The sequence below is a fragment of the Mastigoproctus giganteus genome, chromosome 4, assembly GCF_048544385.1.
Source record: "Mastigoproctus giganteus isolate SK-2022 chromosome 4, ASM4854438v1, whole genome shotgun sequence".
Taxonomy (NCBI): Eukaryota; Metazoa; Arthropoda; class Arachnida; order Uropygi; family Thelyphonidae; genus Mastigoproctus; species Mastigoproctus giganteus.
The window spans coordinates 201,073,427-201,100,333 of record NC_143578.1 but is presented as its reverse complement, the minus strand read 5'-3'; the positions used below and the strand labels follow the sequence as shown (position 1 = coordinate 201,100,333).

The following is a 26,907-nucleotide window of genomic DNA, read 5'->3' as shown; positions in this document are numbered from 1 at the left end:
TTTCACAGGGTAAGCTACTCAATCATTAATTGGAACAGTACCACACATCCTATGCTTACCCTGACCACAATATCTCTGTTCCAACGTCCAGTGAACTATTTTGCCAATCCACTCGACCACATTGCACACAGGTAGTTTTATCAGCATTGTTCTTACTCCATTTGCAGCGGGGCTTGTCGTCTCTTGAAAACTTGTATTGCAAAATTTTGAAAAGCACCAGTCTGTCCTTGTCTTCAGTAGAAGGGTCTCACATCCAGAAATCAGTATTTGCACAATGGGTGCTCCATCAATCAATTCTTCTCGTATTCATGGCACCTATACAGAAAATGTACCCAGTCTTCTTTTTCTCCACAAGTACATGATGAATGTGCTGAAATACCTAAATCATTTAATTTTCCAAAGAAGGATCCGTGTCTTGTAAGCAAGAACGTTGAATAGAAGTTTGGTTGAAACCAACTTGGCATACCTTTCCCAAACTGTTTAATACTTGGAAGAAACTTTTTTGGTTATTAAATCCTTGGTAAAATTGTTTCATCTGTCTTGCCACCAGTCAATAAGAAGAGTCCACAATCATTTCCTCTCCTCATTATAACCATCGTCACAACGAATCTCAATTGATATCCACTCAACGCTGCAGATAGAAGCACATTGACTTGAATATTAAGACCAGATCCAGCAGCAGCAGCAGCCGTCCTGTTATAACTTGCAAAGCCTTATTTGACAGCCCTACAGGCCATATTGAGTTGTAACATTACCCACTGAATTGAAAATATTTTCCTAACATTTGCCTTTTGCTATGCACAATCTAGCCAGACATGCACACCTTAGCTTGCAATTGGCAAGAAGATACAATCATAAAATAGATTCAATGCCTTGCCTTTAAACCCACATTCATTCCTAGTTACATGCCCACTCATATCAACAAATTTGCAAATTTTCTCAGCGATGTAACTAACGTGTGAGACAAACCGTAACTCCTAGGTATTTGACTGTGTTCACATACTGCAGACTGGCTCCATCTATTTGGCATTGTGAATTTCTCGTAATAGATAGGTATCCTTATAACAGCACAGTTTTGTTTTTTTCTTTCAAAACCACAAGCCTGTGCAAATTTATACCAGGTACTCAGCTCCAACAAAAAAAAACATGAAGTGTGATTGCTCCTTCTAATTGAGGCCTCAAGTCACCATCCACCAGCAAAACTGAGTCATCAGCATACCCAATCATAATGAGATTATCATAGTCCAGTTTCAACCAATCATTTAGGACTAAATTCCACATGGGTCAAGGACTGGCCCTTGTGGGCAGCCTCTCACAACTTGTCTGGTAATATTCCCACATACTGATTTAACTGTAATTGTCACAGAAGTAATCTCTTATAAGAGTAGATCTGTGGTATGCATTTTGCCTGAAGTAATACCATAAGAACACTGTGGCAGTCAATGCTATCAAATGCCTCAAAGAAATCTATAAAGATACTAGACAATATTTTGATCTGCATCGGTGTACAGATTCCACCAACTTTCCCAATTTTCCATCAGTCCCATTCCCTGCCACAAACCCATATTGTTTTTCAGGCCACTCACAGTTTTCTCGAATGATTTCCATAATTCTATCTGCTAGCAATCTTTCATATACTTTCCCTAGTCCATTCAATAATGCAATAGGATGATAATCTGCCCTTTCTTTCAGTTTCAATGGCAATTTCAGTAGAAGTTTTAAAAGTGCTTACTTCCATGGTGATGGAAATACTCCATCTCTTAGACATGCATTAAAAATGCCTAGCAGGTGCTCTGGTATCAATTTCAGACTCCATTTTATGACCTCCCCCTCAATGAGGTCCATTCCTGGGCATTTATTGTTCTTGATTCTTTCTACTGCAGAAACCAACTCATTCATCTAGAAGCTATGCTCTTCCCCACTGCCTCTGTAACTTTCACTAAGAAATTTAATTTCCAAGTACTTATTTCCACCATCATCAGAGTCCCCGTTTGCTCTTATGTCACTCACCAAATTATCTAAAATCAAACCTACGCTTTTCTTCTCATGTTCAAGAAGTACCATCACTAGTCTGAATTGAACATATGACATCTCCCGCTGGGTGTTTAATTTTATTAGTACATAAATTTATAAATTAAGCCCCAGGATCACTGTTTCTACATATTCTTACAAGATCTCTCCATGCGTTAAATTTTTCTTCTGCAATCAGACGCATGTATCTTCTTCTCAGTCATTGATACTCATATCTTAAATGTATTTGATCTTCTTCACCCCGATGTTTGCTTCTTTGGTATATCTTCCTTGTTCTATTGGTTTCTTTGTGTAGCATTGTCAACTGCGGAGTCCGCCATTTAACAGACATTAGTTTGATAATGCCTCATTACAACTGCAGAGGCATTATATATCCAACCCTGCACCATGTGAACTGCTGCAGGGCTACCCAAATCATTTAATATGTGAGCTGACACTGCAGCCTTCTGTTTGCATAATTCTTCAAACAGATTCCAGTTAGCAGTATGGACAGAGAATCGTCGCAATTGACCTGCATATACCTAGTTTGACGAGTAATCTTTTCTGTTATCTCAAACCTGATCACTCTATGATCACTGGAGACCCAGTCAGGCTCAATTTTCCAACTTTTTATGTGCTTGGACCCTCTTATAGTTGAAAGTGTGATATCAACATTTGATTTCCCATTCACTGTCCAAAGTGTGCTATGCTTCGACCTCTTATTATAGATTATGAGATTATTTTGATGATTGTTTCCTCCGGTAAATGTCCTCTGTTATCAGTACACCTGCTATACCATGAAGTATTTTTGGAATTGGGGTCCAAGCACAAAATTACTATTTGTCCTTTCAGGTATTCTAACAGACATTCCATGTAATCTAAGTGGGGTTCAATATCTGCACCATGCTGGAAGTATATCGATGCTAAGTAGAATTTTACATCCTCACTTTCAACATAGACACATACAGCATGAGAATCACAAAACAAATGCAGTGTAGTCACCTCTAAGTTAGGTGTGACTACACTGCATTGAAAATAATGACTGTGACCTGCAGGTTACACTCATTGCACGACACAATTTTTGTAGAGAGAATCCATGAGTTTTCCTTCAATTCCGTAAGGTTCCTGAACGCATGTCAGATCAACCTGTTCATGACTGCATGCTATTCTCAACCCAGCTGCTACAGCTTTTAACCATTGTGCATTCAACTGGATTATTTTTTATATTATTTTTACGATTAATCCGTCCATTACGATTGCTACATGTACCATTCCCATATAGGTGCACTACAGCCATAGCAGCTAATGCGCCAATAAACAACCATACACACACACACCATTCCCATATATACAGTAATTCTGATTTGAAATTCTTTGGCTACCGTTTATTTCCATTCTGAATATCAGATATGTCCATTCTTTCAAATATTAATTTCCATGCTCATTCAAATTCTGGACATGTCTTGTCCTTAATGAGGGAACCCTCAAGCAGAATTACAATTGCCCTCCAAGAAGATATTGTGTCCTTATGGACTAAACTGGAGACAGAAACTCCTACAAAAACACTTGGAAGCAGGAATCAATGCTGCTAAACTGGAGGCTTTCCTCAGTGATATCAAATGCCACAGCGTGCTCTATCATATGCCAATACTCTGAGGAACCCACCTAAGAGCGACATAAGTGCTACTAACAAGGCACCTCCTGTCAAAACGAAAACTCTCCTACAATAACCACACGACGAGTGTGGTTACTGTAGGAGAGTTTTCGTTTTGACAGGAGTTTTTGTTTTCAATTAGAAAAACGTGCAACACTGGCATCATAATTAAGACGGAATCTAAGGTGGATGCAACAAAAATCCTAAGCAACTCTAGGATCCCCACCCCGGGTCTCCAAGCTGAAGAAAGGGGCCTTCCATCATAATCTATGATGTAGAAAAGGATCTGACCTATGAAGTGATTAAAACTGAAATGTACCAGTGGAACTTACAAAACTTCCATCCAGAGGCCGATCCAGACAGTCATATTACCCCAAAGTACCAAACCAAATCGAATAACCCTGCAAACTGGGTAGTAGAACTCTTTCCCAAAGCATGACAAATCATCAGCCTCCAGACCAGAGTTTACATAAACTGGGGCAGCCACAGATTCAGGGAATATTCAGGGAATTTGAAACATCCCAAATGTTTCAAACTCTTTTAACTCGTGCCCTAACAAGACATCAGATCCTATTTGTGCTAACTGCAAGGCCCTGAAGCTATCCTACAAACACTCCATTCAAGACAGTAAGTGCCCCATTTACATGAAAGCAAAGAGCACATATCAACTTAGAACTGATTACGAGGACGCACATTAAATGTTACAACAGAGTGAAATTTTTACAGTTCAATGCACTTTGTGCTACAATGCACTTTGTGCTAACTTGTGCTACAACAACAGTGTTGTTGTAGCACAAGTTAGGGTTATAGCCAAAGAAGAAAACTATGACCTGCTCCTCTTACAGAAAGCCTACACATATGCCAAGGAGGTGAGGGGCTACCCCTTGACATATAAAATTGTTTAGGTCCGTGGGGATACCAGGTCTGCCCCCTTGGGCAGCTCTCGTGGCCTGCAACCAAGACCTCACTCTAACAAAAACTACTCATCTGTGCCCACATAATTAGCCCTCGACAATTTTTACGCCATTTTGATGTATTATATACCGGGAGAGGATATCCTCCCAGCAATTAGATATCTACAAACCATCCTTATGGAACTCCCAAATGTGAAAATCTTAATTGCAGTGGATGTAAACTGTAGGTATCCTGTCTGGCATGGCAATGCTCTGGAACAACGAGGATCCAACAATGGACAATGCCTGGAAGAATTCCTTTGCAACAGCCCATTCACTGTTCTCAATAGACCTCACAACCTTCCAATCTTTTCAAGCACTCTCTGGGAAGCAAAGTTGGATGTCACCATCGCCACAAGCTGTTTCTCCAGATACATCTCTGACTGGATCGTTCGGGACTGCTGGACCACATCAAACCATCATGTCATCATGTTCGAGATGCACCACTCCATTACCCAAACCCCCATCATCAGAACAATGCTACACAGGTACTCCAATAACAAAGTGGATTGTAACAGGTTTAAACAGACTGACTAACTCAACAAGTTAACTGCAAACGAAGATCTTGGTCACAAGATCACCCGATGATCCTGGCCACTTAGAGAAGTCGACTACCCCAGGCAGGATTACAGAGAAACCAGGGAACAGATATACTGTAATGATCAGGCACTGCAAAAAGCTATTCTGGGAGCAAGTGGTTACCACAATTGGTAACCACTTGCTCCTAGAATAAGTGGTTACCACAATTGGGAACACTGATCCCTGTGAAGTGGGATACAGAATGACCATGAATAAACTCCCCAGAGGGGAAGTCATTGCTTCTACTAGGACCGAGCAAGGTCAAAACAACAAAACTTGGAAGGAGCCAATTGACAATATCGTGGACACTACTTTTCATCCACTTGCTTTTCCATCCTCTCCAGAGAAAATACAGCTATGCAAGGGAAATGAGAGCTACAATACTCCTCAAACAGAGCCTTCATTTACACTGTACGAGCTCCCCCTTGCAGCTGGAAAATTTAAGAATAAGAAGTCCCTGGGTCTCGACCTCATTGAGCCCAAGATTATTAAGAAGACTACTGAATGCATCCATGAAGTAATTTTAGAACTCTTCAATCACTGTCTCGCAGAAGGGTGGTTCCCGACCAACTGGCAAATGGCCAACATCAGGCTCATCCTCAAAAACCCCAACAAGCCGCAGGACCTACTGGAGTCACACCAGCTGATTCCCTTGTTATCAGTTTTTAGCAAGCTCTTTAAACACCTTCTACACAGTTGGCTGGATCTGCACTACTCAAATGCTAGACTGTCCCCACCTACCCAAAACGGCTTCAGGAAAGGCCGATTACGGTCAATGCCCTCGAGGCCATCAATTCAACAACCAACTGTGTGGTATGTCTTCCTTCTTATCTCAGTGGACCGCCGGAGAGGGGGGCTGACACCTGTCGTGGCTAAGCATCCATGGCAGCCTATGGATGGTAGGCATAGCTGATAACCTCTACCATTGCATCCAAACGTACCTTTCGGATAGATTTATTGTTGTCAAAGCTCCATACAGCCAGGTCTCAAGGTGAGGCTACAGAGACTGCCCTCAGGGCTCCATGCTCGGACCTTTACTGTGGAACCTGGTCCTGGATGACTTCCTGACCCTGGACCTTGGTGATGTCAAGACCCAGGCATACATGGATGACCTGGTCCTCGTGGTTGCTGCTGATTCTAGAGTGCAGCTGGAAATTTCTGCCAATCGCACCCTTTTGACTCTCCAAGAATGGGCACAGCGCAACCAACTCCAAATTTCGCTGATGAAAATGCAATCGATCCTCCTGATTGTTTGTTTGTTTGTTGTTTGGAGCATTAGCAACTAAGGCCATATTGCTCCGGGATATGCGGTGGTCATTACCTGACCTTTCCGCATCCTCCGTATTTGGTGGTGATGGGCTCGAACCCCAGTCTAATCAAAAAGCATGTGCTATGCACTGCTGCTCCTTCCCACCTGGCTACGGAGGTGCCTCGATCCTCCTGAAGGGCACCTTCAACATCAATAGACCACAACAGATAAAGATCCAGAATACCACAGTGTAGCTATTCACACAACTTAAATATCTAGGAATTATCCTTGACAAGAACCTTTCCTTCCTGCCGCACCTTAATTATACCCAGACAACGATAAAAAACCACACAGCCCTTGTTAGGAGAGTTACATGCCATGATTGGGATCTGAGGAAGCAGACATTCTCTATCTTCTATAAGGCCATCTTTATCACAGCAATCACATACACTGCAGGCATATGGTACAAGAAAGACACCACAGTGGTCAAAAAATGTAAGCAAAAAACCATTCATTGCTCAATTTTGCTCAATACCACCTGTGCCTGCTGTACAGTGAGTACACATGCCCTCTAAGTCATTGCAGGCATGTTGCCCCCTTGACCATGAGGTGGTTCAGTGTGGTGTATTTTACCACTTTGCCAACTGAAGATCAATCACAACATACCACTGACTCCCTTAACAACCGAGGTGTGGCAAAAAAACGTAAAAAAAAAAAAAACGGGGTATCCCAATGGTTCAACTCAACCAAGGTGCAATGACCAGGAAATTTCTTCCAATATAGAGAGAGTTTATCCCACCTTTCCAAACTTTTCTCCAGGCCTAAATACCATATTTTTACTCAAGGTGCATGGAAAGCTTACAGCCCTTGCTGTGGTGATGCAGAAACCTGGGAAAACCTCATGTTTGAGTGAATTAGCATTAGTAGAGGCATATGATGCAAGAAAGCAAGTTTATACAACATCAGCCAAAAAAAAAAAAAAAAAAACTTCCCATTTCACCCATCCATTCACTCAAAATGTTTGTCTAGGTTTGCCATGACTTTATTTAAACTGTCAACTTCTACAATGACGGATAGAAGTTTGTTCCAGTAATCAACCATCTCTGGCTACTAAAGGCAAATTTCTGCACATCTATTCTACAACTGTCTTTCCTCAATTTGAATTGAGGCGATTAATCTGCATAAGAGGAAGAATCCCATTGGTACTGAGCTTGCTAAAACCATTCAAGGCCTCATACTCCTCAATCAGATCAACTAGGTATGTAATCTCCAGTTACTGCAATTTGATGAACTAAAGACTTTTTTTGTAAGAGCAACCCTTTATTCCACTCACCAATCTGTTTGCCCTTCTCTGTACTAGTTCCAGGAGTTCTACAACCTTCCTAAAATAAGGCCTCCGGACATGTACACAGTACTAATTGTGGCCTGACCATTATACAAGGGGATAATCATCTCCTTAGCCATGCTAGAGAAATTCCCATATATCATTGACAAGACACCATGAGCTACTCTTGCAGACTGCACAATTACCCCAGATCTTTTTCATTCTCTACCACCCTGAGTGTAGTACCACACAGTTGAAAAGTTGAGCAGATGGGCCAAGAGGCCCATCTGCTCAACTTTTCTAGATCCTGTTGCAGTATATATTGTCATTAGTGTCATTAACAACCCTGCCAACCTTTGTATTGTCTGTGGTCATTAAGCGTGCTATACATTCATCAATAGCATTAATAAATACAGTAACTATACCAAATAAAAGAAGACCCAAAGCTGTGGCTGTCTGGCTTCCGAAGAAACAGACGAGAGGAAGTAGTACTGGCAAGACTGAGAATTGGACACACTCACCATACCCATCTCTTCCTATTATTGGGAGAAAGCCCACCACAGTGCTCATCCTGTCAGACGCAACTTACAGTCCGTCATTTCCTGGTTGATTGTCCCTTGCATTCAACCATCCGGTCAAACACTTTTCAATCACTGTCTACATTGAATATATCACCTGATTTATCTCGCATCTTAGGAAATGAAGCAAATATTGAAGAACTTTTATTATATCTAAAACATATTGGTTTGTACAGAAGTATATAATTTAATCTCTCTAGCAATACATATTTTGTAAATTAACGATTAGGAGACACAATTTGGCCGTAGTAGCCCTTGTGTCGTTAAACCGAACTACAACAACAACAACAACAACAATAAATACAGAAAACAATAATGGACCCAACACTGAATCCTGGGGGACTCCACTAATAACATTAGTCCACGAAGAGCAGTGTCCATTGATTACCACTCTTTGTCTTCTCCCACTCAACATCCCTTTATCCATAGCAGCAATTTGCCTTTAATGTCAAACTGCTCCAATTTGTACAGTAGTCTTCATGAGCAACAGTATCAAAAGCTTTCCTAAGATCCAAGTATATAATATCAAAATTATTTTTTGCATCCAGTTCCTTTGTGACCACATCAAGTATCCAATCAAATTGGTCAGGCAAGATTTCCCCTTAATAAACCCATGCTGTGTCTGAACTAAAACTGCAGTCTAGACTAGATGATCCTGTATTGCTTGTTTAACCAGTGCCTCCATTAATTTCCATGGAAACCCTGGGGGCTCACATCTGGTGAGTATGGGCTTGGCACACCCAGGGTCCTGAGCTGGATATCATCATTCTTCTCTTTCTTGGTGATCCCCTTCTACTTCTGACTTGTTTTCTCTCTCTCTCTCTCTCTCTCTCTCTCTCTCTCTCTCTCTCTCTCTCTCCAAAACAGTATCAAAAGCTTTCCTAAGATCCAAGTATATAATATCAAAATTATTTTTTGCATCCAGTTCCTTTGTGACCACATCAAGTATCCAATCAAATTGGTCAGGCAAGATTTCCCCTTAATAAACCCATGCTGTGTCTGAACTAAAACTGCAGTCTAGACTAGATGATCCTGTATTGCTTGTTTAACCAGTGCCTCCATTAATTTCCATGGAAACCCTGGGGGCTCACATCTGGTGAGTATGGGCTTGGCACACCCAGGGTCCTGAGCTGGATATCATCATTCTTCTCTTTCTTGGTGATCCCCTTCTACTTCTGACTTGTTTTCTCTCTCTCTCTCTCTCTCTCTCTCTCTCTCTCTCTCTCGGGGTAATTCAGAATTTTTTTTTTTTTTTGGCTGGTGCAGCATAAGCCTCAGGCTTCCTTGCACCATATGGCTAATAATAATAAGAGAAGTTAAATTAACAGGTTTGTAATTACTTGTGTCACCCTTTGATCCTCCTTTATGAACTGGGGTCACATTTGCACTCTTCAGTCCATGGGGACCTCTCCCCCAAGTCCAAGGAAGCTCTCATAGTGCCCACACTATGAGGATCTCCGCTGCATCCTGATGACAAAAATCTATTACTTGCCAAAAGACCAGGAACACCAACTCCTGGACAGTGTACAGGAATATGATGCATTCAGCAAATTTGCCAGCGACCTCTTTAAAAGATGCCAGATTCTACCACAACCACACCAACCATAACTTCAACCTCTGAGGGCAATATCAAATCCCAACCAAATGGAATTGGAACCAGAAAATCCTTGCTACTGTCAGAGCTGTTTCCAAATCCCCTGAGTAACAACTCAATTTGGACAGGACCAAACCCACGGTACTCCCGTGACTAGGGCACCAGAACTAACAGAGCTGACCATCTCAGTATCCGTGAGATGGTCAGCTCTGTTAGGATAGTTAGACTAGGTGCCCGACTGGACTTTAATAAACCAGATTTAACCAGCAAATCATTGCCGAATCCACCGTGTAACAACAACTCGACTCGGATAAACCCCAAACCACGGTGCTCCCCTAACTAGGACACCCAGTCTAATTAATCTATCAGAATGGACTATACTGGCACATGCAAATGACATCTCTTGTCATATGGAGACTTCAGCTATGCACTCTTGAATGGCTCCTTTCATTCCCAATCCCCTTTCCTTACTTTTGCCTGATGGAGTTACCTCCATTGCCCAGCGGAGGATGCCTTCCCTTTCTTCTCCATACTTTTGTCTCCTGCTCACTCTTGACTATCCATCCCCTAACTCTACCTACAATTTTTTTTAGGTCCTTACCATTGAAAGCTCAGGTAATTAGGTGGCAAGACCTGTCATAGATTTGGAACTGCCTGGTAACCTCCCAGAGGTTAGTAGTGGGTAATGTGGGGACCTATCAGGGGCCCTGCAGTGAAAAGTCAGATGTACAACACAACCTAACACTAAGCTTGACAAAACAACACACAACTCTGGCTTTTACAGAGTACTGTATCACCAGAGTAAAAGGTGCAGTTGTGGAAAACCACTGGAGGCACCCCCCCCCACCCAAACACTATGCCACTATGTCCCTAACTGAATAATCTGCCTTATTTCCTCGATTCAAACAGTTCACACACAACTTGCTTATTACTATCTGGACAAGTGCAATACGTAAGCCCACTCTTTGCATAGTGGCTGAAAGCTGGCTCTGGTCATCTGGTTTTTGTAGTTGTTGTTTTGGTTTTTAGGAGCATTAGCAACTAAGGCCATATTGCTCCAGGCTATGCGGTGGTCATTCCTTAACCTTTCCTCCGTATTTGGTGGTGACGAACTCGAACCCCAGTCTAATCAAGAAGCGTGTGCTACGCACTGCTGCTCCTTCCCACCTGGCTACGGAGGCGCCTGGTTTTTGTAGTGTGGCCAAATGACTGGCAGTTGTAACATATCATGACCAATGATTGAATTTAAGTTAAAATAAGAATGTATGATTGTTTTTCTAACTATGATTGCATTTAAGTTAAAATAATATTTAATTTAACACATCTGATAACTCAGATGAACAAACTGATCCTTCTGAAATCTCGTTAGAGCTTGCAGACTTTCAATTGTCATATGGAAAACATTCTTTAATCTTAGGTATTTGCAATTGAAAGTCGGCCTGGTCTGCTAAACTATTTCTGCAATTTACCAAATTTATTCATAAACTCATAAAAGTTTCGCTATGAGTGTATTACATAAATATTTGAAGTTCTAACACCTTGCTGGATCATATCAGCATACAAATCATGTTGACAGTGCAACATGTAGCTGAGTCATCAAGCATGAAAGTGCAGAATAATATGCATTTGAATGGACCATGGCTGAAGCCCATGTGACTCTTAAATATATATATATATATATATATATTTTTTTTTTTATTTTTTTTTTTTTTTTATGAAAACCCCAAACACAAGAAGTATTAGAACCTATAGTACTTAGTACTGTGCTTGGGTTGGAGGTTGAGAAGATGAAAGAAGATATTTGTTGACATTAGATGAACTTCTGTAGACTGTAATTTTCAGGAAATATATATGAAGGAAGGTTGTTCCATAAAACAGCAGTTGAATGAATAAATGAAGAAGATGAAAGGTTGGTTCTGTGAGTTTGAAGTTGGACAGTAAATGGATGTTGGCTGGTGGCAGCACGTGTTCGGATTGTTTTGAAAGAGAGAGCGGGAATTATAGAAGCCACTTCAGAAGAATAGTGCCCATGAAAGAATCTGTAGAAAAGGCATGCAGCAGAAACAGTACGTGAGACAGCGAGTGGAATGTTTGTTATTTGGTTTTTAGGAGCATTAGCAACTAAGGCCATATTGCTCCGGGAATATGCGGTGGTCATTCCCTAACCTTTCCGCATCCTCTGTATTTGGTGGTGACGGACTCGAACCCCGGTCTAATCAAGAAGAGTGCACTACGCGCTGCTGCTCCTTCCCACCTGGCTACGGAGGCGCCGATTCGACAGCGAGTGGAGAAACTCTGTTAGAGATGAGTCATTAAGTAGCCTAACTGCCCTCTTCTGAATGGAATCTGAAGAGAGAGGTTTTGGAGGCAATGCCCCAGATATGGGAAAAATATTCCATGGTAGGGAGGATTTGCGATTTGTACAGAGTTAACAGCTGTTTGGAAGGAAAGTAACGCCCAGAGCGAAAGAGAAAACCAAGTTTTTTAGATGCAGAGGAAGCAATATTTGTAATGTAATTGTGCCAAGAGAGATTAGAAGTCAGAGTAATCCTAGGAGCAGAAGAATCCTTTTTCTGAGATATAAGACAAGACTGAGTTTTAGGAGGATTGAAATCAGCTAATTTGTCGTTGCCATACTGGAGAATTACCTGGTGATTAACATTTAAGGAATTGATAGAGGATATTCAAGAAGTTGAAGCTGATTGAGCAGGGCAAGGTTTCTCAAAATGGAAAGGGGAATGCAATGTGATATCATCAGCAAAACTATAGTTAGGATTTCCAGTCAAAGGAAGGAGGTCATTAATAAACAAGAGGAAAAGAGTGGAGGAAAGAACTGAATCTTGGGGAACACCAGCATTAGTGGAGAAGTTAGAAGATAGAGAGCCATTTACTATCACACTCAGTGAGCGATAAGAGAGAAAACTGGATAACCAATTACAAAAAACAGTTGGCAAGCCATAAGATGGAAGCATGTTTAGAAGACCTTTATGCCACACATGATCGAAAACCTTTGAGATGTCAAGAGCAACTGCTTGTTTTACTGAATTTTTCCATTGAATGTGTCCATAAATGGGTAACATAAGCCGGAATATCACCAGTGGATTGAAACTGACGAAATCAATACTGGCGATCATTGATCAGATGGAAGATTTCTAGGTGGTTTAAGAATTGGCTGTTGATTGATTTCTCCATTACTTTAGAAAGAGTAGAAGTAATTGCAATGGGATGATAATTGGATGGGAGGGATTTGTCACCTTTTTAGGAACTGGTGGATATGAGCAAATTTCCAAGCGAAAATAAGAAAGTGAAAAAAGGTGGCAAAGAACAGGAATAAGTTCAGGAGCACAGATTTTGAGACCAAGTGGAGAAATACCATCAGGACCTGCAGTTTTCTTAGCATCAAGATTTGTCAAAATCCTTCTGAAATCCTTTTGACGGAAGACCACAGGAGGCATTGAATGGAGTGTGTTGGGAATGGTGGGAGGTGTTTTAGCAAAATCATTAATACATGAGCTGGAAGAAAAACGGAATGCTAGCAGGTCAGCTTTATCCTTCGCTGAAGTGACAATAGAACCATATGGTTTTGACAGAGATGGACAAAAGTTACGGCCAATAGCTTTGACAAGAGACCAGAATGTTTGGCTACCATTAGGGCAAGAAGCAAGTTTTCTACTCTCAGCCTGTTCAAACTCTAGTTTGGACTGATTAATAACTGCTTTACAATTGTTGCAAGCTTTGGTATTGGCAGAAACTGAAAAATTGGAAACAAGCCAATTACAATATGCAACATTCTTCTCTTGAACAGCCTTAGAACATTTATTGGAAAATCAAGGTTTAGATAAAAGATGAAGTTTTAAATTGAAGTGTGGAATAAAGGATTCCATTCCTACAAGAATAATTTCACTGATACGATCTGAGCAAACGTTGACATCAGAAGTTTTGAAAAGTAATCCGACCAAGGAAAAGAAATCTCGCAGGTCATCCTATTTTGCATTCTTGTAATGCCAAACAATATGAGGTTGGGAATAGCCATGAGATAAAGGCTCCATTGGAGAAGAGACAATCACAAAGTTGTGATCTGAGGTGCCTAAAGGACCACTCACTTTGACTGTGTACTTAGAAGGGTTGTTTGTGAGAAAAAGATCAAGCATGTTGGCTGAATTGTTAGGATTGTCCGGTATTCTTGTAAGTAAATGAACAATCTGTGCAAAGTCATTAGTAATTGCAAAAGCCTCACCATCTCGACCAGCTGGGTCGGTGTGACTAGAAAACGGAAGCCAGCTGGAGTTGTAAATATTAAAATCACCAAGAAAAATTACCTCCCTGTTAGGAAGTTGGACTGGAGAAAGTCAAGTTGCAAAGAGAGGAAGTCAAAGAGCTCCAAGTGATTAGTGGAGTTGGGAGAATGGTAGAGACAACAGATGAATTTGACACAATGAGGTAGAGAGATTTTAAGCCAGAGAAGATCGAAAAGAGGAAATTATAAATTACCAAGTGTCTGATAGGGAATATTAGAATGGACATATGCACCACCTTTGAGGCAAAAGGAATCATACAGCGAATAATTTGTGCAACTGAGATGAGCAGTAGCTGAATCAACCGATAACTGAGATTCTGTCAGAAAAAGTACATGGGGTTTGGCAGACTGCAAGTGGAAATGGACATCATTGAGATTAGAACTGAGACCACATATATTTGTGAAATGAACTAGAAAGTGTTTGGGAGGTTTAGATCTTTTCGCAGATATGCTTGCTTTATTAGTTTGACAATTCATGGTGTATTCAATAGTAAGAAAAAGTTGGGGGGGACATGCTGTATGAAGTAATGAAATTTTTGGATATGGCATACATAGGGTAAGAATATACCCAGATCCTTGACATAACGTGGCCTCAAGACAATGTCCCCTGCATACACACTACTCGGACTCACTCTAGTCACTATCTGGCAAAGTAAAGGTAGCAAAATTATACACTAGCTGATCCAGAAGCTTCCTAGAGAGTTACCAATAGGTTCGTTCCGGTGTACTAACTAGCGGCCGGCCTGCTAACACCGTTTTAGAGCTGCACCCTCGAAATGTCAGGAAGATTGGATCTCACCATGATGTCCATCATAACCTCAAAAGTCATCAGTCATACTGTATGATGGAAGAGAAGGGGAAGGGTTGACCGGAACTTAGCTCTGGAGACTAAACATGGGTTCCACCACTTGAAGCCTTCAATAAGCAAAGTATTGCACCAGTTGATGAGAGTCATCTACCACCTAGTAGTTAGTGATTATTAAGAGGCTTTGAGAGCACCTGTCAAATATTACTTAGCTTTGCCTTAACTATTAATAAATATCTTTTTGTTTATATTTCTATTTGTGATGTTAGTCATTAATGTAACATACCATCGCAAAAGAGGGTTAGAAATGTGAAATTCGTAGGTGATGCACTTTCTTTGAACACCAGTGTATTTTCTACCATAAATATCCTATTAGAGAATTAGGAGAGTGATTTTCATTTGTCTTGGAAATTCATGTTGTTTCGAAGAAATGAATCATCCACACTTTCACTAAATTTCATGTCTGTTTACATGGTAGCTACAAGTAGTCCCTAATTTCAGCTTTGTTTTAACTGCTGTGCAAGTAACCTTACAATATCTAAGAGGAAATCCTTGAGTGTAGTGTGAAAAAGTGGAAGTGCTTAATTGTGTAGATCGGAGCATTCAAAAAAAGAAAAGAAATTGCTTTAAAATTTGGTATTCCTGCCAGTAGGGTGTTAACCATTCTGAAAAACTGTTTCAATTTACAAACTGTTTGAGGAAACAGGAACCAGTCGGAAGCATGCGAAATTATGCCTTTGGGAAGATGTAGATGAAGCAGTTTTTAAGTGGATGAAACTGATTTGAGACCAAAACATGCCGATATCAGGACTATTAATAAAAGAAAAGGCTATGGAGTACGCATCTTTTCTGGGGCACAAAACATTCCAAGCCAGTTCTGGTTAGCTAGACAAATTTAAAGAGCATAATGGCTTACTCAAAAAAGTTATTTCTGATGAAAGTGAAGTTGCAATTGAAGAAGATTATATCCGTGGGAAAGAAACAGTTTTGAAAAAATTATAGGGGACTATGAGTCCAAAGATATATTCAATGCTGATTACACAGGTCTATTTTTAAATGTTTGCCGAACAAGACACTGACTTTTAAAGGTTATTGTTTGGTTTTTAAGGAGCATTAGCAACTAAGGCCATATTGCTCCGGGATATGCGGTGGTCATTCCCTGACCTTTCCGCATCCTCCGTATTTGGTGGTGACGGGCTCGAACCCCGGTTTAATCAAGAAACGTGTGCTACGCACTGCTGCTCCTTCCCACCTGGCTACGGAGGCGCCGCTTTTAAAGGTGATAAAATGTGTAGGCAGTAAAAATAGTTTGTTTGTTTGTGATTTGGTTTTTAGGAGCATTAGCAACTAAGGCCATATTGCTCCAGGCTGGGGATATGCAGTGGTTATTCCCTGACCTTTCCACATCCTCTGTATTTGGTAAAAATAGTAAGGAGAGAATTACACGCTTGGTTGCAAATATGGCTGCCAATGAAAAACTGAAGCTTTTGGTAATAGGAAAAAGTAAACAACCCCGATGTTTCAAAGGATAAAGTCATTAGGACTACAACTACAAGAAAAAAATCTTGAATGACAAGCGAAATTTTTGAGCAGTGGATTTTAAATTTGGATAGAAAGATGATGAAAGAAAACAAAAAAATCACATCGATTGTCGACAACTGCCCTGCGCACCTTCACTGGGTAATTTCAAAACTTACAAGTGTGAAGCTTGTTTTATTCCTTCTGAATAATTCGTCTTAACTGTAGCCAGTGCCGGATTTACATATAAGCTACAACTTAGGGCCTCACATTCCAAGTGGCCTTACCCCATCTTAATTAAAAAATTCTTTTATAATATTGTCACAGGTGAACAGTAACAGAGAAGGGATTCACACATGTTATAGCTTAAGGCCACAACAAGTTTAAATCCAACAATGACTGCAGCCAATGGACCAAGGCATTATCAAGTATTTGAAAATGTTCATGCTGAAAAAAATTATAATGAGAATAGAGATACCAACCAGCCTATAGATTCTGTTATAGATTTGTGGATGTGCATATCACAGTTGGTGAAAGTGAGGAGTCAAGATGTCACAGAAACAATGATTAAGAACTGTTTCGCAAAAGCAGGTTTTGCTAAAATGCTAATTAACAGAGATGACAGGGATGAACTACTAGAAGACATTGAGCAATCTTGGGAAGAGTTCCAACCGAGGTTTAATCAGTGGAGAAATTGTTCTCGACGAATTTTTAGGAGTTGAAAATGACGCCATAGTAGCTGAATATCCAAGTGACTCCAACATGTTGCTGCTTATTTAAAGAACTAGTGACAATATCGATGATGAGTTGGATGAAAATGAGGGCAATATTAAACCCAGGGGTGTTCCTAGGGTATGTGATGCCCAGGTGCCAATCGCAATTTGTAGCCTGGGTGCCAATTGAAATTTGGCACCCCCCCTTAAAATTTTCTTCATATGTGTATGTAAGTTTCAGGTGCCTCTTGAACGTTGCTGCCCAGATGCATGGCACCCCTTTCACCCTTCAAATGGCCAGCCCCTGATTAAACCTTCCAAACAAATGTTGGTTGCATTTGAAACTTTGCATTGAGACCTTCAGTGGGAAGAAAATGTAACAGAAAATATATGAGTGGTTAAAGTTTAAACAAATTCAAACATTTTTTATGAATGGCATACAGTAGAATCCAGTGTACAACAAAAAATAACAAAATTTTTACGACATGATTCTTAAGAGTAGTCATTTCTTAATATGTATGTATTAATAAATTGTTTTAAAATGTTATAAAATTTATTCATTCCCACTTATTTCTGATTTATTTCCCATATTTGACTATATTTCTGAATTTACAGTATTTTTCATTGTTGAAAAGGTCATATTTCTTCATAATGAAATTTTTGTATAACGAATGTTTTCAAGGGAACGAATTTTGTTATATAGAATTCGCGCATCGGTGTATATACACCAATGAGCCAAAACATTATGACCAGCGAGTCATTATGCAAATCGAAGCAACTGCAGGTGACCTACAGATGGTTTGGGTTTTTTTTAGGAGCATTAGCAACTAAGGCCATATTGTTCCGGGATATGCGGTGGTCATTCCCTGACCTTTCCGCATCCTCCGTATTTGGCGGTGATGGGCTCGAACCCGCGACCTACAGAGCATGCGCGGATTGGGACACAGTATAAAAAACACCTGATACCGAGCTCCGCTAATCAGTGTTACTCTTGTTCTTCAGATGGAAAAGGCAGCAGACTTAAACAAGTTTGACAAAGGCCGAATTGTAATGGCCAGATGACTGGGCCAGAGCATATCCGAAATGGCATGGCTGGTGGAATGTTCAGAGTCAGTCGTGATTAGTGCCTACTGAAAGTGGTCCAACGAGGGAACCCACGAACTGCTGGCGAGGTGTTGGACAACCACGGCTCATCAATGCTAGAGGTGAGCGAAGGCTCTCTCGGATGGTACATGGCAACAGAAGGGCGATTGTGATGCAACTCGCTGGTAATTGGAATGCTAGTGACGGGAATAATGTGTCACAACACACACTACATCAAACCCTGCTGAAAATGGGGCTGCATAGCTGCAGGCTGCTCCGAGTGCCCATGCTAACAACAGTTCGCCGGTGACAGTGCCTACAATGGGCACGCAAACATTGAAACTGGACCTTGAGTGATTGGAAGAAGGTTGTCTGGTCCAATGAATCACGTTTCCTGTTGCACCATGTGGACCACCAGGTACGTGTACTTACTTTACCTGTTGGGGAAGTGATGGTGCCTGGATGCACCGTGGGACGAAAACAAGCCGGTGGCGGCAGTGTCATGCTTTGGGCTAGGATACCCTGGGTCCATTCATCCACGTGCCAGGCACTCTGACATCTACCACCTACCTAAACATCATTGCTGACCAGGTACAACCTTTCATGGTAATGGTCTTCCCTTCTGGCGGTGCCCAGGACACAACACATGCCACACTGTCCGGATTGTTCGAGACTGGTTCACGGAACGTGAGGAAGATTTCCAGGTATTGCCCTGACCTCCAAATTCCCAGACATCAATCCCACCGAGCATCTGTGGTTTGTGTTGGAACAGCAACTCCGATCTGCGGTGTCTCAATTACAGGGGTAATTGAGACACCTCAATTACAGGGGTTAAAGGATCTGCTAGTTACGTGTTGGTACCAGATACCACAAGACACATTTAGAAATCTTGTAGCATGCATGCCTCGCCAGGTACGAGCTGTTTTGGCTGTACGGGGAGGACCAACATCATATTAGATAGGTGGTCATAATGTTTTGGCTCATCAGTGTGTATATATATATATACAGGGTGTCTCAAAAATATTGGTACAAACATTTAGGGTAGGTAGATAACATATAAAGGAATGGGAATCGCATAGGAATCCATAACTGGAAATGTTACGGGAAAGTAGTAGCAGAGGCACAAGAAGCAGAAATGACACAGGACAGTAATTAGGGGCAAACATTTATTTGACATAATATTAACAATGGAGTACGAGATGGATGCATTTCATGATATTACAACAGATGCTCGAAGGTTCCACCATGACACGCGATGCATGCGTGACACCAACGCAGCATGGATTGGCGGACAAGGTCGAACACACCAGGAGTTTATTTGACAGTAGCAGCAGCGCAGATGAGTCTCGCCATGAGATCCATTTCCGTCTCCACAGGCGATTCATACACGATAGATTTGAGGGCCCCCCACAGAAAGAAATCAAGGCTCGATAAATCAGGTGAGCGTGGGGGCCAGGCAACTGGTCCACCACGGCCAATCCATTGACGCCCAAAATGCCTGTTCAAATGGTCACGAACACACCTTTCATAATGGGCAGGCGCCCCGTCACGTTGAAACCAAATGTTGCATCTCACATTTTCTGGAACATCGTCAAGTAACCCCGGTAGAACTTGTTCAAGAAAGATCCGATATTTAGCAGAGTTCATGCCGGATGGTAACAGGTATGGGCCGACTAAGCAGTCACCGACCATACCTGCCCACACATTTATTGTGAAGCGATGTTGTGCCGCATGGGGGCACACACCGTGTGGGTTGTCGTGAGCCCACACATGAGTGTTGTGCTGATTGAATAAGCCTTCCCGAGTGAAATAAGTCTCATCCATGAACAAAACATAGGCTGGACAATTCAAGTCTTGAACACTTTCTTGGAGAAACCACTGCACAAAAGCCACATGTGCAGGATGATCTTGGGGGAGCAGTAACTGAACACATTGGAGATGAAAGGGGTGTAAGGAATCGTCGTGCCAGTCAGGCTGTACACTGCAATGAGACCTCCTAAGGCAGAGACAACGGCACGTGTGCTGGTAGTAGGATTATTCTGGACGGCATTCAACACACTTCCTTCCATGGTGGGAGTTCGTGTCAAACGCACTACTCCTGTCACCTCTAAATTACCCATAATTGCACAAATTTTGATGCACACGTGCAAACAAATGGTGGTCCGGTACATGTCTATCTGGGAAGCGTTCTCCATAAATTCGTTGAGCAGCTCGTCCATTGTCCTCTGCTAATCAATACACTAAGTGCATGTCTGCCAGCTCACAGTTCGTATATCGATGCATGCTCTTCATACGGCGACTACTGCTTGAATGAGTAAACCAGAAATTTTCCTTCTCGCGAACTGATGAACAGCGCCATCTACTGACTTACGGTGACATTTCCGGTTATGGATTCCTATGCGATTCACATTTCTTTAGATGTTACCTACCTCCCCTAAACGTTTGTACCCATATTTTTGAGACACCCTGTATATATATATATATATATATATATATATATATATATATATATATTTTTTTTTTTTTTTTCCCCACAGAAAGGCTGAAATTCAGTATAGGTACCCTCTCATGTTGAACAAACAACTTGTGTGATCGAAATCTGCGAATATTTGTAAAATCGGACAAGTGCAAACTCATTGTGATATTCTCTTGTAGAATCTGTATCTTCATTTTGAATTTAAAACAATGTTTTGAATTTAGACCAAACATAAATATAATGTATAGGATATTAAGAAATATTAAAATTTTGAAATATTATATTTTAAGTCAGGAAAGGTACCCCTCATGTTACGCTATGTGACGAACAGAAGTTGTGTGACGGATATGAACTGAGAAAAATAGTTGTTATTAGAAGAAAAAAAAAAAAAAAACACTTATTAGAGGGGTCATATTTTTAATCGACTTTAATTTTTGTTTAGCGAAAAAAGGTTAGGTTTTTTCTGTGAAATAATACTAATAATAAAAATACATATACATACTTCTTTTAACAATAAAAACAAGAGAAATTAAATAATATAATTAAATATATTTTTCTGCTGAATGAATTTTTCTTTAATAATTCTTCATTATTTGCTATTTCTTCATAAAATTCTTCACAAGAATTAGCAAAATTGCACTTAACTTGTAGCACGCGTTCAGCATTTCTATGGTCAGTTGTTTTTTTGCTGACATTCACACCTTATTTACAACCGAAAAAACTCTTTCTGTTGTACCATTGGTTCCCAGCAAACATAATGCAAATGATTTGCATTGTTTGCCATTAAGTACGGAGGCCACATGTCCAATCCGGAACATTTTGGACTGTCCCACATAATCCAGGACATCTGCTCACTTTAACTTACAGAAGCTTTCGACATTGTGTTTGTCTCTTTGCTATGAATAAATAAATATGTTACTTATGGAAATTGAGCATGGTACAACGTGGTCACATTAAATAAACAGAGTGCATGACCACACTTAAACAGAAGCTTGTTTTACCACAGTAAAACATGCTACTGTTACGTATTTTAGTATTTGTTCTCCCATTGGCTGAATAAATATCACTAGGAGGAAAATTATTTTAATGTATAGAAAGATATAAATTTCCGAATTGATTAATTGTAAACTTCTCTGACCTTAGTGGTCATGCCGAAGTATAAAAAGATCATTTTTGCTCTTCACCCCCCCCCCATTTTTTTATGTCATATTAACTAAACAGATGGGTCAGACTAGCTCTTTCCTTAGCAAATCCATACTGTGATTCCTATATAACTGCATTTTTATACCAAAAGTGATCCTACATTACTTCTTTAACCACTGACTCTGATTTCACTTTGTGAATAGGAGAGACATCTGCATACCCTGAACCTTCAAGAACCACTCCTGAATCCAAGGAGACGTTCTCAGAATTACAACCAATGGTCTTCCTTACTTCTTTTAATATAAATGGGTAGATTCTATGAACCATTAATGCAATAATTACTTTTAGCTCAAGCAATTCCTATTCCACCTTCTCAATTATCACAAAATCATTTAACTCCAAGTTATGATTTAGTATACTTCTGGTATCCCCATACCTAAGAACTCCTTTGCACAAGAATATAGATCAATATTCATTCAGCTTGTCAGAAACTTGAATAGGATCATCAAAACTTATGCTATTTATATCTAGTGGGTTAATGTGATTCATTGTTTTTCTTCTAGTGTTAACATAAGCATAGAAGCCTTTGCTACTTTTTCTTTGCATTTTTAGCCAAAGACCTCTCACAATCTACCTTATCATGCCTAACCTCCCTTAGTGATTGCAGACTAGACTTCTGCTTCCCCTGATGATTTATAATAATCCCATTCATTTTTCTTCTGTCACTAGTCTTATCAGCATCCGATATCAATTTAGATTTAAACCAGTAGTCTCCAAAGTGAGCCATACCCACCCTGGGGACTTGCCGCCACCCCCTGCCTATTAGCACCCCAAGGAGCCTAATAAGCAAGGGGGTAGCAAGGTTGCAGTGGAGGAGGTAGACCCCCCCCCAAAAGTGTTGATCGCTTATATACGATTGACCAGGCTAGAGCCTAGGGCAAAACACCTTCCTCATTTCAAGTTCTCTGCCTTATCATTTTCAGAGCTGTTTTCTTTGGTCACTCTGTATCTACGATTTGGAGTTGTCATAAGTTAGCCAATTATTGGTAACAGCTATTGATTTTCTTATAAATTAGTTACCGTACATCTGTGGCAGGTGAAGGTCTGGTTTTATGCTGGTTTTAGTGTGGTCATCCAACTTGTCTCCAAACAAAGAAATCAACTCCAGGTTGTTGGCTGTTGTAGAGTTTTAAGTGCATCAGCAACATAGGCCATACTGCACCATTTATAATATGTCTATAAATTGTGTAAATTTCCTCTGGCTAACTCAGCCACATTGTGAAAAAGAACCATAAAAATTCCTCATATTATTGACCGGATTTGGACTTAGGTCTTTTCCACCCAGTGTGGAGAGAACAGTGGTTATGCCAACAGCACTATCCATGAGGGCTTACAACTCCAGATTACTAAACATGGTGATTTAAGACACCCATTAAGTGACTTTAAAACAGACATTGGGAAACTGGTATCATTTCATCAAGCTCATCCACTGCATTAAGAATTTACTGAGCAGTGAAGTAGTTACTAAATATGGTATCTAAGACTCTTGCTAAATGACTATCAGACTTTGAAAAGCTGGGATCACTGGATCAAGTTTATCAATTTTGTCGAATTAATTAAACTAAAAAGTTTAATTGGATTGATTTTGAATAAATGTGCAATTAATTGTTACTGTTTTGAATTTTATTGTTATTATTCTCCTTAGCAAGTTGTGTAAACTGCTAGTCTGAATAATGCTTTTCATAGGGTAGAGTAAGGGACACTGGGGACGAGCTTATGAACAAAGGGGAGCAGTGGCCGAACCTTGAACAATATCTCTTAGTCGGTTTCAAAAGCCTAATAGCATCTGTGATTGTTTTCTCGAATGCTTCCCATTTAGAATTTACAGCTGATCCCAAAGGAAAAAAATCTTAAAAACTGACTAAGACCACTGCAGTCACAATTTTGAAAACAAAAATCCCTTTATCCTTGACATTAGTTATATTTTTAAGGAAATCTCACATCAATACACTGTGATCACAGCAACTTAGAGTTTCCTTTATTTGGAGATTTCTAATGCAAGAAGACTCACTGCTGTTCTAACATGCTAGTATAGAAAACAGTCAATCATCCAATCTTTTTCCCTTCAGTGTATCTTTCAGCTGGTTTGTCCCTTTGATGAGTGTCTCCATTTCTCATGGCCTTGTGCAAGATGTTTCACTTCTGCATAAGTCATCCAATAAAAACAGAAAAGTTCTGCTGCTTATAGGGGTGACTGGCTCAAGTTCAATATGTAAAAAGTTAAAATCCCCCATTATAAGACTGATTTATATTCTGCTTTACTAGTCCATTCTATTCTATCTACCTGTATAGTTTCATTATACTCAACACAATCATTTAGCCCATAATGGACTCATACTCTCATTTTTGTTTTCCTAGGGCTTAGATACCAAACTGACTCCACATTACTGGCCACCCAAATGAACTAGGTGTACTACTACAGAATCTAATTCTATGTGCTTCTAAACCAAAGGCATAAACCCCACCCCCCACCTCCCATTCCTCTCAGTACAAGCCCTCCATAGCAGTCAGAAAGATTTCTGGGCACTAATAAAGAAACTGTTCTAATGTTAGAAGAATAAGTGGTACTTACATATCAGCATCTTCATCACGTCTATTAGTCTCAGCTGAGAAAGTATTCCCAAGGTTTACAGCATCAAGCTCCTCAACTCCTGTCCTAAATAAAAGGAAATATAAAAATAACTATATCAACACATTTGTCATGTGTCAAGAACTGTACCGTTTCTCTGAAGGGAAAAACAATACAATCCTTAACTTAAAAAATCGTACAATTCTAAAATATATAAAAAATTGAACAATTATACAATTTTGTAAAATCTTTTGATCAGTTTTTATGGCAGACTTATTACACCGATTTTGTGTAAATTCCATAAAGAAAAGAGTTTATTTTAAACTTATAGTTACTTTTTTTTTCTTTTTTTTTTTTTATGAAACCCCCAAACGCGAAAGGTATCAAAACCTATAGTACTTAGTACCGTGCATGGGTTGAAGGAGAAGTATGGGGGGAGGGGATGCCGGAAACTTTGCTCTAGAGACTAAACATGGGTTTATATTACTAAAATAACATATTTAATTTTCAGAATTTCTTTTACATGTAAATAAAGCTTGTGTATATTATTTAACAGTTAAAATGGCAGATAAGGATCGATTTAGATATTCTAGTAAAGCAACTAAGTTATATAAAACAAAATCTGTTAAAAATAATTTTAATTATATATATATAGTAGTTCTGAAACTTAAAAATTTATGACAACACAACAAAACAAATGGCCTCAGTCCCCAGCGGCTTTCACTCTCCCTCTTACAGCAGCGAGCAGATCAGAGTGGATGCAGAGGGTGCTAGGAATCTCCGGGTATGACCAGGCTGCCATGCACGGAAATTGAACTTGGCCTGTTAAAATATAATATCGCTGATTGGTGAAGAGAGGATATCAGAGCTGGAAAAGTAATTGGGAAATGTGAATTGGAATATCATTGGCTTGCCTGAAACAAGAAGAAGAAATTAATCAATTATAAGTTTATCAAGTGGAAATCTGCTGTACACCAATGGAAACAGTGAAAAAGAGTGAAGGTGGAGTTGGCTTTTTGGTCCATAGAGATATTAAAAAAAACATTTTGGAATTAAAAAGTACATAATCAAGGGTGTCAAGATTACTACTCAGCATTTCTAAGAAGTACAAACTAAAGTTTATAATGATATATGCACCAACATCAAGCCATGATGATGAAGAGTTGAAGAAATGTACACTGAAATTGAGACTTCTAGATGAACAGAAAACTTACTACATCATCGTTATGGGGGACTGTAATACTAAGGTTGGAAAGAGACAAAACAGCACAGAAAGGGAAACTATAGGAAATTTTGGAATTAGTGAAAGAAATGAAAGACTTGTGGAATTTGCTGAATCTCAAGGAATGTTAGTAATGAACATTTTTTTTTCAAGAAAAGGGTGAACAAAAAGTTGGCATGGAAAAGCCCAAATGGCTTAACAACTAATTATATTGAATTCATCCTCACTAATAGAAGATATACTGTGAAAGATGTTACCGTCCTGAACAAGCTAAATGATGGAAATGATCACAGAATGGTAAAAATATGACTAGAGTAAATAATACAAAGGTCTTTGAGATAACAGAAGAGGAGAAAAAGCAGTATGTACTGGAACTTAAGAATAAGTTTGAGCTTCTGCACATTTCAGGACCAAGATATTGATGAGGAATATAACAACTTTCTGAAAGTGATAAAACCCGAGAAGCCTATAGGTAAAAAGAAATCCAAAGAAGAAAAATTAGTCAAGAAACACTTGCCATCATGAACGGAAGATGACAAACGAAGAGCAAGATAAATAAAACAAGAACAAATTTGAGTTATGCAAAGCCATTAGAATGAGACTCAGAGAGAACATGAGATTTAACACAAGAAAAGTAGAACAAGCATTAATGGAAAACAAAGGACTTACCGTATTTCCCCATGTATAAGACCCCCCCCTTTTTTTTAAAAAAATTTGGGGTTTAAAAATGGGGTGCATTTTATACAGTGGTTGTAGATTTTTTTTTTTTTACTTGCATTTCCTGCTTTTTTGCGCTTGTTGTCTTTGTGCTCATTGTTCGCACTTGTTACCAGTATATTAGGTTACGTTTTGCCAGGTTCTGCCCAGAAATAACTCAGAAAAGATTTTCGTACAGTGCTGAATTCAAGTTAAAAGTGATCCAGTTTGCAAAAGCGAATGGGAATCGTGCTGCTGAATGTAAGTTTGGTCCTCCTCCAACTGAGAAAACAATCCAAGACTGGCTACGGGAAGAAGAAACCCTACTGAAAACGCCACAGCAGAAGAAGGCCATTAGAGGCAAGTCAGCAAAATGGCCTAATG

General features: G+C 39.9%; 1 protein-coding gene across 2 annotated transcripts in view; it reads right to left on the bottom strand.

Moving 5' to 3' along the window:
* LOC150087324 (splicing factor C9orf78) overlaps window positions 1-26,907 on the bottom strand; it is a 163,374-nt gene that overhangs the window by 68,094 nt on the left and 68,373 nt on the right. For both annotated transcript variants that reach the window (XM_090371989.1, XM_090371990.1), the window contains exon 5: window positions 24,609-24,692. In XM_090371989.1, the coding sequence (XP_090228115.1) occupies window positions 24,609-24,692 (84 nt within the window). The remainder of the gene's footprint in view (window positions 1-24,608; window positions 24,693-26,907) is intronic.